We start from the raw sequence: 12,192 nt of genomic DNA on the forward strand, positions 1-12,192 counted from the left end.
AGCAATTCTCCTGCCTCAGCCTCCCAAGTAGCTGGCCTTACAGGCGCCCGCCACCACGCCTGGCTAATTTTTTGTATTTTTAGTAGAGATGGGGTTTTGCCATGTTGGCCAGGCTGGTCTCAAACTTCTGACCTCAGGTGATCCACCCACCTCGGCCTCCCAAAGTGCTGGGATTACAGGCGTGAGGTACTGCGCCTGGCCCCGGCCAGTTATTTCTCTTTATGCATCAATTGGAAAGGTTTTCTAATTCCAAATGCCTATAGTATATAATGTCAGGGTGGTATCTTGCTAATTAAACCTGGAACTCCAGACGAAGCTCTATAGAATAACATGGATTACTGTTTATTGACAGTGGACTGCAGTTTTAAAAGACACTGGAGAAAGAAAACATGGTGATGTTATCTACCCTGTTTCTCCTGCCTTCCCAGTTGTCTTTGTTCCTTCTGAGCCTTCTTTAGAATTTATCTGATTGTTTTAGTTTTGCAGCCATGAAGTGTAGATGAAAAAATCCGGTCTTTTTCCTGTTGAACAGGCCATGTATGGGCTTCAAGTTTCGTTCTTTAAGAGTTAGGACCAAAGGCTCAAAACTGCTACAGTTCAGGAGAATAAGATAGTTTAAAAACTACCATTAGTTGAGTTGCCTTAGGAAAGAAAGAATCCCAATAGAAGTAAAGATTTCTAAAATATTCTTTTATTTTTAAAGTCTATAAATAATAGATTTCCAGCTTTTAGTGCTTTAACCCCTGTTAACTAAAAGCCCCAAGGCTCAATTTATAATTATTTATAATATTTCCTGCATTATTCAAGATACAATCTTTTGCCTCCCCTTAAAATTATTTTTCAATTATGAAAGAGATCAAACATATAAAATGGTTCAGAGATGAAGATAACAGTCATAAAAACCACCATCTGGATTTAATGAATATGAACATTTTACCATATTTGCTCCAGAACTTTTTTCTTTGAGAGAGAAAATGTTGCAGATACAGTTGAGGTTCCTTTGGTCTCTTTCCTCACTCCAATTCCCTTGCTCCCTCCTCCCCTACCCTAGAGGGAACTTCTGTTTTGAACTTGGTGTGGTTCCTTCCCATCGTGCTTTTATACTTTTAAACATTTGTGTGTTCACAACAACAACATATACAGTTGTTTTGTGTAAGCTCAAGTGTACACCATAGATACTGTACTAAGGCTGCCACCTGCTTTTTTTTTTCCCCCTCTTGGCATTATCGTTTGGGATTTGTACATGTGGATTAAATTCATATATTTCAGGTACTATATACATAGCTTTCCGTTTTAGAAATATATCACAATGTATCCATTCCCCCATTGTTGGGTATTTAAGTTGTTTATAATTTTTTACCATTACAAATACTGCTATGATGAACATCCTTGAACATGGCCTCTTTTGTGTGTGTTGGAGAATTTCTCCCTCTGCAAATGCCTAGGAGGAGAATCCTGGTGGGTCCAGAATTACGTGTCTTTAACTCTGCCGGAGGTTGTCAGTTACCATCTATCTCATGTGCGCTGCCTCCGCAGGCATGTAAGACTTCTCACCAACACTTATTGTCAGGCTTCTCATCTCTTTCTAATCTGATGGGTAGCAAAAAAAAGAGAGCTGACCTTTTTACTGCTTTGCCAAGACAAATTTAGCCTAAGGGAATCAAAACATCATCTTTTTGTCCTGGTGAAATGGCTCATGCCTGTAATGCAGCACTTTGGAAGGTGGGGCTGAGAGGATTGCCTGAGGCCAGGAGTTCAGGACTGGCCTGGGCAAGATGGTGAGATCCTATCTCTACAAAAAATAAATACATAAATAAATAAAAAAGGAAAAAAAGTAGCTGGATGTGGTGGCACATGCCTGGAGTTTCAGCTACTCAGGAGGCTGAGGCGGGAGGATCACTGGAACCCAGGAGGTCAAGGTTGTAGTGAGCTATGATCATGTCACTGCACTCCATCCTGGGCAACAGGGCTAGACCCTGTCTCAAAAAAAGAGGTTGGGCCCATGGTAGTGGGTTATCAGAACTTACTAATATTAGTGTCACTAAAGTTTGTATACAACCCCCGAGTGCTAAATTTGGCTTTAAAAAAGGAAAAAAAAAACCAAACAAACTGAGATGGGAGTCTGTCTGCACGTTCAAGGGATAGTTGAACAGTGAGGAGGCCTGCGTGGCAGGGTCAGAGCATGGTGAGGGTGGGGGGATACTGGGGAGCAGGAAATGGGCTGTGAGGTCCGAGAGGTGTGTGGAGATGGGGGGAGGGTATTGCATAGGGCATCAAAGGTCATTTGCAGGTTTTTGGCTTTCACTCTGTTTTTGTTTTTGTTTTTCAGACAGGGTCTCACTGTGTCACCCAGGCTGGAGTGCGGTGGCACAATCATGGCTCACTGCAGCCTTGACCTCCTGGGCTCAAGCAATCCTCCCAATTCTGCCTTCCGATTACCTGGGACCTAGGCACGTGCCATCACACCCAGCTAATTTTTGTATTTTTTTGGAGAGATGGAGTTTGACCATGTTGCCCAGGCTGGTCTTGAACTCCTGAGCACAAGATGATTTGCCCGCCTTGGCTTCCCTAAGTGCTAGGATTATAGGCATGAGCCACTGCACCTGCCGCCTTTTATTCTGAGTTAGACGGTGTCTTAGTTCATTTTGTGTTTCCATAATTGGGTAATAGAAACGGGATAATTTATAAAGAGACTAGGTAATTTACAAAGAAGAGATTTATTCTTTGTATTTGAGTCTGGGAAGTCCAAGGTGCTGGGCCCACATCCTGGTGAGGGCCTTTGTACTCCACATCCCAAATGAAAGGAAAGGCAGGAGAGCGAGAAAGAAACGTGGGGGGCTGAACTTGCTTTTATAATAAACCTGCTCTTGAGATAACGGCCCCAGCCCTGAAGTAACATCAATCTGCCCTTATGACAATCACCTCCTCAAGGCCCCACCTCTCAACGCTGTTAAGTTTCCGGAGCTGGGCACAGTGGCTTACACCTGTAATCCCAGCACTTTGGGAGGCTGAGGTGGGCGGATCACCTGAGGTCAGGAGTTCGAGACCATCCTGGCCAACATGGTGAAACCCTGTCTCTACTGAAAATACAAAAGTTAGCTGGGCATGGTAGTGGGTGTCTGTAATCCCAGCTACTAGGGAGGCTGAGGCAGGAGAATCTCTTGAACCCGGGAAGCAGAGGTTACAGTGAGCTGAGATAGTGTCACTGTACTCCAGTCTGGGTGATAGGGTGAGACTCCATCTCAAACAAACAAACAAACAAACAAAGGGATGGCATTCAAAGCCTGAGACAGGATGAGGTAATGGAGAAGAGGTAGAACATTGATTGCTTGAGGTTGAGGAGGGGGCAGGAACCAACCGAGAAAGCTCAGGTGGGGTAGGAGGAGGATGAGGCAGGACTGGTTTCCTGAGAGCTGAAGGAAAAGCAGTTAAAGGAAGAAAGGGTGATAGTTGTGTCAGATGCTGCCAATAGGTCAGTCATGTAAGAGGACAGGGAGATTCGCTGTGGGATTTGGTAACCTGGAGGTCTCTCTGGAGCTCTTGATAAGAAGAGTTTGATATTGTATTCCATTTGCTAAGTACCATTTCAGAGGTTTCCACTGGAAGTCAAATGCTTATTACAGACTAGTCTAGAAAAACTAGCCACTTTAAATCTTTTTGGAAACTGGATGTATCACATAAGTAAGACAAATTCTGTTCGAGTTTGATAAACATTTTGAAGCATGAAATTGTTTGACTTTAGCTATGGAAAATGTCAAAATCATTGTCACTTAGCTGTAGCTACATTTATTTAACTTTAAATTTAAATTATAAAACAGAGCCAAGGTCTCACTGTATTGTCCAGGCTGGTCTTGAATTCCTGGGCTCACATGATCCTCTTGCCTCAGCCTCCCAGCGTGCTGGGATTACAGATGTGAGCCACTGTGCCTCTCCTGTAGCTACATTTAATTCTCATATAAGGGGCTTTTGTCCATTTTTTTTTTTTTGAGACAGAGTTTCACTCTCTCCCCGAGGCTGGGGTACAGTGGCATGATCTCAGCTCATTGCAACCTCTGCTTCCCAGGTTCAAGCAATTCTCCTGCCTCAGCCTCCGAATAGCTGGGATTACAGGCGTGTGCCACTACGCCCAGCTAATTCTTGTATTTTTAGTAGAGATGGGGTTTCATCATGTTGGCCGGGTTGGTCTCCAACTCAACCTCAAGTGATCTGCCTGTGTCGGCCTCCCAAAGTGCTGGGTTTACAGGTGTGAGCCACCGCTCCCAGCCACGGGCTTTCATTCTTAGAGTAATATGGTGAGTTAATAACCATGTTTTAAAGCTGAACAACTCATTAAGATAAGTCAGGCACTGGGCTTGGTGGTCTGAACCTGTATTTTAGCTATTCAGGAGGCTGAGGCAGGGGATCCTTTGAGTGCAGAAGTTCGAGGCTGCAGTGAGCCATGACTGTGCCTGTGAGTAGCCACTGTACTCTAGCCTGGGCAATACAGCCAGACCCTGTTTCTAAATAGTAATAATAATAATACTGAAGAACAAAAAAGAAAATGGGAAGTCAGGGAGAGAGGTCATATACAAATAGAATGACGGAAGGTATTAATGATGTTGAATAGAACAGGAATTTTGGCCAGGCTCGGTGGCTCATGCTTGTAATCCCAGCACTTTGGGAGGCTGTGGCAGAAGGATAGCTTGAAGCTAGGAGTTGAGACTAGTCTGGGCAACGTAGTAAGACCCTGTCTATAACAACAACAACAACAACAAAATAGTAGAGTTGTGGTGGCACATCTATAGTCCCAGCTACTTGGGAGGCCACGGTGAGAGGATTGCTCGAGTCTAGGAGTTTAAGGCTGCACTGAGCATGTTCACGCCACTTCACTCCCAGCATGGGCGACGGAGTGAGATACCGTCTCTAAAAAACATAAGACACAAAGGCACAATAATTTAACAGCGTCAGTTCTCAAGTGTGGTCCTCCGACATTGGGAGGCCTCCCAGACTCTTTGAGGGTTTTGCAAGGTTGAAACTATTTTCTTTCTGTTTTTTTTTGGAAACGGAGTCTTGCTGTTGTCGCCCGGGCTGGAGTGCAGTGGCATGATCTCGGTGCACTGCAACTGCCTCCCAGGTTCCAGCAATTCTCCTGCCTCAGCCTCCCAAGTAGCTGAGATTACAGGCACCCACCACCATGCCCGGCTAATTTTTGTATTTTTAGTAGAGACGGGGTTTCAGCATATTGGTCAGGCTGGTCTCGAACTCTTGACCTCAGGTGATCCACCCACCTTGGCCTCCCAAAGCGCTGGGAATACAGGTGTGAGCTACCGTGCCTGGCTGAAACTATTTTCATAATGACAGTAACACTTTGCCTTTTCACTGTGATCCCATTTGCACCAGTGGTCCAGAAGCAAAGGTGAGTAAAGCAATGGGTGCTAGCACCAATTGGGCTATTGCTGTGGTCATGGTATTCTTCACCATACATACTCTCAGTATAAAGAAAAGAAAAAGCCAGGTTCACCTGAGAATGTCCTTGATGAAGTGGTAAAATTCATTAATTTTATGAAGTCTTGAGTCCTGAGCATGTCTTTTTAATATTCTGTGTGCTGGCACGTATGTTTATTGCAACACTATTCACAATACCAAAGACTTGGAACCAACCCAAATGTCCATCAATGACAGACTGGATTAAGAAAAGATGGCACATATACACCGTGGAATACTATGCAGCCATAAAGAAGGATGAATTCATGTCCTTTGTAGGGACATGGATGCAGCTAGAAACAATCATTCTCAGCAAACTATCGCAAGAACAGAAAACCAAACCGCATGTTCTCACTCATGGGTGGGAATTGAACAATGAGATCACTTGGACACAGGAAGGGGAACATCACACACCAGGGCCTGTTGTGGGGTGAGGGGAGCGGGGAGGGATAGCATTAGGAGATATACCTAATGTAAATGATGAGTTAATGGGTGCAGCACACCAAAGTGGCACATGTATACATATGTAACCTGCACGTTGTGCACGTGTACCCTAGAACGTAAAGTGTAATAAAAAAAAGTTAAATGAAAATGCTAGAAAATAAAATATTCTGTGTGCTAAAATGGGCAGTACTCCAAAAGCTCTTCTGCCTCCTGTTGAAGTATAATGGTGTGTTGGGAAAAAGCACGGTTGTTTGAATTGAGAGCTGAATTAATTGCTTTTTGGGTGAAGTACCATTTTTACTTAAACGTCTAACAGACAAACGTGTTACTAGATTTGGGTATTTGGCAAGCCTTTTCTTGAAAACGAATGAAGTGAGCCCGACACTTCAAGGAAAACAACACAGTATTTGCTACCAATGATAAAATTTGAGTTTTTTTTTTTTTTTTTTTTAAAGAAAGAGTGGTCGAGTGCAGTGGCTCACACTGGTAATCCCAGCACTTTGGGAGGTTGAGGCGGGCAGATCACTTGAGGTCAGGAGTTCGAGACCAGCTTGGCCAACATGGTGAAACCCCATCTCTACTAAAAATACAAAAATTAGCCAAGTGGTGCTGGTGCCTCTAATTCCAGCTACTCAGAAGGCTGAGGCACGAGAATCACTTCAACTTGGGTGGTGGAGATTGCAGTGAGCCAAGATCGTGCTACTGTACCACTCTAGCTTGGGTGACGGAGTGAGACTCTGTCTCAAGAAAAAAAAGGAAAAAAAAAAAAAGAGAAAAGACAAGGTAGCAGAGATGATAGAAGGAGGGAGGAAGGGGGAGCAGATACGAGTTTTTAAGTGAAAGTTTTTAAGTGAAAGTCAGACTTTTGGAATGCTTATATCTACTACCAAGAGCTCAATGGCTTCCCAGTGCTTAAAGACTTATCTGATGAGATCAGTGGTGACATTCACAAATGTGATTTTTGGATATTGCATAATGAAATGTGTCAACATTTGGAAAATCTGCATAACTCAATGAACCAATATTTTTCAAATGTCAAATGATGATGTTCCAAAATCACATACAAGCAAAAGATCCATTCAAAGTACAAGATAGACTTGCTTCTAGCCAACACAGAATGACAGGGACACCTCATGGCTAATGATGCTGCACACCTTTTTGTTTTGTTTTTTTGAGACTGAGTCTTGCTCTGTTACCCAGGCTGGAGTGCAATGACATAATCTCGGCTCACTGCAACCTCCACTTCCCGAGTTCAAGCAATTCTCCTGCCTCAGCCTCTTGAGTAGCTGGAATTAAGGCATCCACTACCACCCCTGACAAATTTTTTGTTTTTTAGTGTAGATGGGGTTTCATCATTATGGCCAGGCTGGTCTCAAACTCCTGACCTCAGATGATCCACCTGCCTTGGCCTCCCAAAGTGAGCCACTGCACCCAGCCTACCCATTTAAAGAATTATATTAGTTGTCTTCTTTTTCCCTTTCCTTTTTTTTTTTCTTTTTGCATTATACTTTTAGCAAGGATTACTATCAGATTCTACTCATTTGGCCAGAGACCCTCCTTGAGGTGTTTGCAGCCAACTTGCTCCATAGGTAACACACTAGATTAGCTGTCTTTCTGCTGTGAATCTGTGATGTCTTTTTTTTTTTTCTTCTTCCTTTTTTGAGACAGCGTCTTGCTCTGTCGTCCAGGCTAGAGTGCAATGGCACGACCTCGGATTACTGCAAGCTCCACCTTCCGGGTTCAAGCAATTCTTTGCCTCAGCCTCCTGAGTAGCTGGGATTACAGGTGCCTGCCACCATGCCTGGCTAATTTTTTTGTATTTTTAGTAGAGATGGGATTTCACCATTTTGGCCAGGCTGGTCTTGAACTCCTGACCTCATAATCTACCCGCCTCTCAAAGTGCTGGGATTACAGGCGTGAACTGCGCCCAATCTTTTTTTTTTTTTTGAAATGGAGTTTCGCTTTTGTTGCCCAGGCTGGAGTGCAATGGCCGATCTTGGCTCACTGCAACCTTCGCCTCCTGGGCTCAAGCGATTCTCCTGCCTCAGCCTCAGGAGTTGCTGAGATTACAGGCATGTGCCACCACGCCTGGGTAACTTTGTATTTTTTAGTAGAGACGGGGTTTCGCCATGTTGGTCAGGCTGGTCACGAGCTCCTGACCTCAGGTGATCCGCCCATCTCGGCCTCCCAAAGTGCTGGAATTACAGGCGTGAGCCACCATGCCTGGCGGAGATGTCTTATTAGACTCTGCCTCCTCTAGACTTTGTTGTAACAGTCCTGTGTCCTTTCTAGTCTATCCTAAGACCGGTCCAGGTTCATTAAGTCATTATTAGACAAACTATACTCTGGTTGCAGTTGCTTGGACGTTTCTGTTTTTTTGCCTCTGTCTCTTTAAGCTTAAATATTGAAATTGAGTTCAACTCCTCTGTCTTCTTATCAGATATTCTCTCACTTCTCTTTCTGTTTGTCTTACAGCTTCACGGTGATGATATGGCATCTGCCAGCTCTAGCCGGGCAGGAGTGGCCCTGCCTTTTGAGAAGTCTCAGCTCACTTTGAAAGGTGAGTGGCACTGTATAACGTCTTTATCTTGTCTACGGCCTGGGAAGAGGGGGAATCTAACCACGCCTTGGTCTGGGGAGCCAAATTTTGTGAAATAGCTTACGGGTGTTAATTATTTATTCTCATGTCATTATCGTCTTGTAGCTGTAATTCTTGAAGAAGAAAGAAAATAAAGGAGCAGGAAAATAAGGAACTTTTGGCTAAAATTATCTAAAATGGTGATTTCAGGCCAGGTGCAGTGGCTCATGCCTGTAATTCAGCAATTTGGGAGGCTGAGACAGGAGGATCCCTTAAGCCCAGAAGTTCAAGACCAGCCTGGGAAACATAGGGAAGCCCTCTCTACAGAACATAAAATAATTAGCCAGGCATGGTGGTTCACGCTAGCTGGTCCCAGCTACTAAGGAGGCTGAAGTGGAAGGAGAATTGCTTGAGCCTGGGAGTTCAAGTCTGCAGTGAGCTGTGATCGCACCACTGCACTCCAGCCTGGGTGACAGGGTGAGACCCTATCCCAAAAACAAAATAAAATGAAAACAATAAAATAAAATGGTGATCTCTTCATGCCCTGGCCCTCATTGCTACCTACACTCACTCCCTAGGTGCCTCATCCAACCTCATGGCTTTAAATGCCACCAACAGAAGATCACTCCTCTGGGCTTTTCCTCTGAACTCCTGATTTATAACCAGTAGCCAGTTACCTTCGCTTGAATATTTACTAAACATCTAGAATTTAGCCTGTCTATAGCTGAGGTCCTGGTTTTTCTTCCTCATTGTCTATATCAGCCCATCAGCATGTCTGGTTGACTCGATCCTCAAAATGTGTCACTCAACATTCAGCCACTTCTCACCACCCCTAGGTCGCAGCCTAGTCCAGGCCACCATTGTCTCCACCCTGGGTTAAGGCAGTAGACTCCTGTCCTGTCTCTCTGCTTCTCCGCTTTGCCCTCCTTCAGTTTGTTGGTTACACAGCAGCCAGTGATCTTGTTAAAATGTAAACTGGGGTCAGGTGTGGTGGCTCATACCTGTAATATCAGCACTTTGGACGGCCAAGGCAGGAGGATCACCTGAGCCCAGGAGTTTGAGACCAGCCTGAGCAACAGAGCGAGACCCCTGTCTCTACTAAAAATTGGAGGCTGAGGCAGGAAGATCGCTTGAGCCCAGGAGTTCGACGTTGCAGTAGGCTGTGATTGTGCCACCACACTCCAGCCTGGGTAACAGAGCAGAGCGAGACCATGTCTCCAAAAAAAAAAAAAAAGCAATCTGGGTCTTGTCACTCCTCTGCTCAAACTGTTCAAGGGTGCTCCATTTCACAGTAGAAGCCGAAGGTCCCATGGGATGGGACCCTTCCCCACCCCGCATTTCTCATCTCCTGTTCCTGGTCTACATTCTCTCTGTGCCAGCCTCCTTGCTCTTCAGTGAATACACTGGGCAGGTGTCTGCCTCCAGGCCTTTGCACTTACCGTTCCCTCTGAGTGAAATGCTTTTCGCTTCCTTACTTCCTTAGGCCTGTTCTCAAAAGCCACCCTCTTCCTGATCCCCTGATCCAAAGCCACCTTCCTCATTGACTTCACATCTATTTCCCTCCCTTCTTTATATTTTTCTTCTCAGCCCTTGTCCCTGTTTAATTAATTTATTTCATTTGTTGACTGTCTCCTTCAATAAAATGTATCCACAATAAGAGATTTTTGCCTGCTTTGGTCACTGTTAACTACCCTAGCCGCTAGAACAGTGCCTGACACATAGTGGGCCCTCATTCAATAGGGCCTGAATGAAAGAATGTTGCTTCGAGTTCCATAGCTCTGCAGCCATCACAGATGGGAGAGTGACTCTCAGTATCTGAGCTCAGGCCCCTCAGCCTGGTCCTCCAGAGGCAAAATTGTGTCTCTTGGGAATATTTTTCTTGAGTATTTTTGAAATGTAAATGTTATTTATATGATATACTCATGTAGTTCAAAAATCTTAATTTTTAATGTTATTATATTTTGAGACAGTCTTGCTCTGTCGCCCAGGCTGGAGTGCAGTGGTGCTATCTCGGCTCACTGCAACTTCTTCCTCCCAGGTTAAAGCGATTCTCCTGTCTCAGCCTCCCAAGTAGCTGGGATTACAGGTGTGTGCCACCTTACCCAGCTAACTTTTTGTTTGTTTGTTTGTTTGTTTTGAGATGGAGTCTCGCTCTGTTGCCCAGGCTGGAATGCCATGGCGTGATCTCGGCTCACTGCAACCTCCGCCTCCTGGGTTCAAGCAATTCTTCTGCCTCAGCTTCCTGAGTAGCTGGGACTACAGGCGTGCACCACCACGCCTGGCTACTTTTTGTATTTTTACTAGAGACGGGGTTTCACCATATTGGGCAGGCCGGCTTCAAACTCATAACCTCATGATCTCCCTGCCTCAGCCTCCCAGAGTGCTGGGATTACAGTTGTGAGCCACCATGCCCGGCCTCCTGTAGTTCAAAATTCTTTCCTCCAGTCCTTTAGTGCTCCTGCTTGGAAGAAACCAATAGTATGTTTCTTGTGTGTCTTTTCTAAGATACACCAAAAGGGATGCATTTTTGTAATTTTGAGAGCCAGATTGCCTTCCTTGGAAGGAATACTCGTCTAGCAATGTGCGAGAGTGCCTGTTTCCCCATATCTTTACCAGCACAATGTTGTCAGACTTTTAACTTTTGCCTGTTGCATTGGTGCAAGCTTGTGTTCTCAGTGTAGTTTTTTTTTTTTTTTTGAGATGGAGTCTCGCTCTGTCACCCAGGCTGGAGTGCAGTGGCATGATCTCGGCTCACTGCAAGCTCTGCCTCCCGGGTTCACGCCATTCTCCTGCCACAGCCTCCAGAGTAGCTGGGACTACAGGCGCCCGCCACCACGCCCGGCTAATTTTTTTGTATTTTTAGTAGAGACGGGGTTTCGCCGTGTTAGCCAGGATGGTCTCGATCTCCCGACCTCGTGATCCACCCGCCTTGGCCTCCCACAGTGCTGGGATTACAGGCATGAGCCACCGCACCTGGCCCTTAGTGTAGTTTTATTTCTCACCTCTTTACTTACGCATTTGACCCTTGAACAGCATGAGGATCGGGGTGCTGATTCTTTGCTCAGTAAAAAAATCCACATGTAACTTTTGACTCCCCCAAAACTTTACTTACAGCCTACTGTTGACCGAAAGCCTTGCCAATAACAGAAACGGTTGATTGCCTGGGTGCGGAGGCTCACACCTGTAATCCCAGCACTTTGGGAGGCTGAGGCAGACAAAGCTGAGTGCAGTGGTGCTATCTCGGCTCACTGCAACTTCTTCCTCCCAGGTTAAAGTGATTCTCCTGCCTCAGCCTCCCAAAGTGCTGGGATTACAGGTGTGAACCACTGTACCCAGCAAAGGTGTTTAGCATCTTACATATTTAAGGGCAGTTGTATTTCCTTTTCTATGGATTGCCTGTTCATGTTCTTTGCCTGTTTCTTATTACGTTATTGATTTTTTTTGTAGTCTTGAAATATTTTAATTATGTTTCTTGGAGTCTTTTGCCTGCTTCTGCCCTTTTGAGTAGGGAGATGAGTTAGAGTGAATGGATATGGTTTTAAACTGGGGACTACAGACTTTATTACCTTAGCTAATAATTAGCAAGTCTAGGTCAAAGCAGAAGTCGGCCCGTCGGACCTGGTAACGTCCTGAGGTCTTTGTTTTGGGGCCATGTTATTCAGCCACGCACACTCATTTCTCTTCTTTTCTTTGCGTTTTTTTTTTTT

The 12,192-nt window shown here is 45.0% G+C and overlaps 1 protein-coding gene across 1 annotated transcript in view; it reads left to right on the forward strand.

Moving 5' to 3' along the window:
- Positions 1-12,192, forward strand: part of WWP2 (WW domain containing E3 ubiquitin protein ligase 2) — a 178,671-nt gene that overhangs the window by 15,830 nt on the left and 150,649 nt on the right. The window contains exon 2 of the mRNA XM_007993797.3: positions 8,383-8,467. Within this exon, the coding sequence (XP_007991988.1) occupies positions 8,398-8,467 (70 nt within the window). The 5' untranslated portion in view covers positions 8,383-8,397. The remainder of the gene's footprint in view (positions 1-8,382; positions 8,468-12,192) is intronic.

This window comes from Chlorocebus sabaeus, chromosome 5 (genome assembly GCF_047675955.1).
Source record: "Chlorocebus sabaeus isolate Y175 chromosome 5, mChlSab1.0.hap1, whole genome shotgun sequence".
In the NCBI taxonomy this organism is placed as follows: domain Eukaryota; kingdom Metazoa; phylum Chordata; class Mammalia; order Primates; family Cercopithecidae; genus Chlorocebus; species Chlorocebus sabaeus.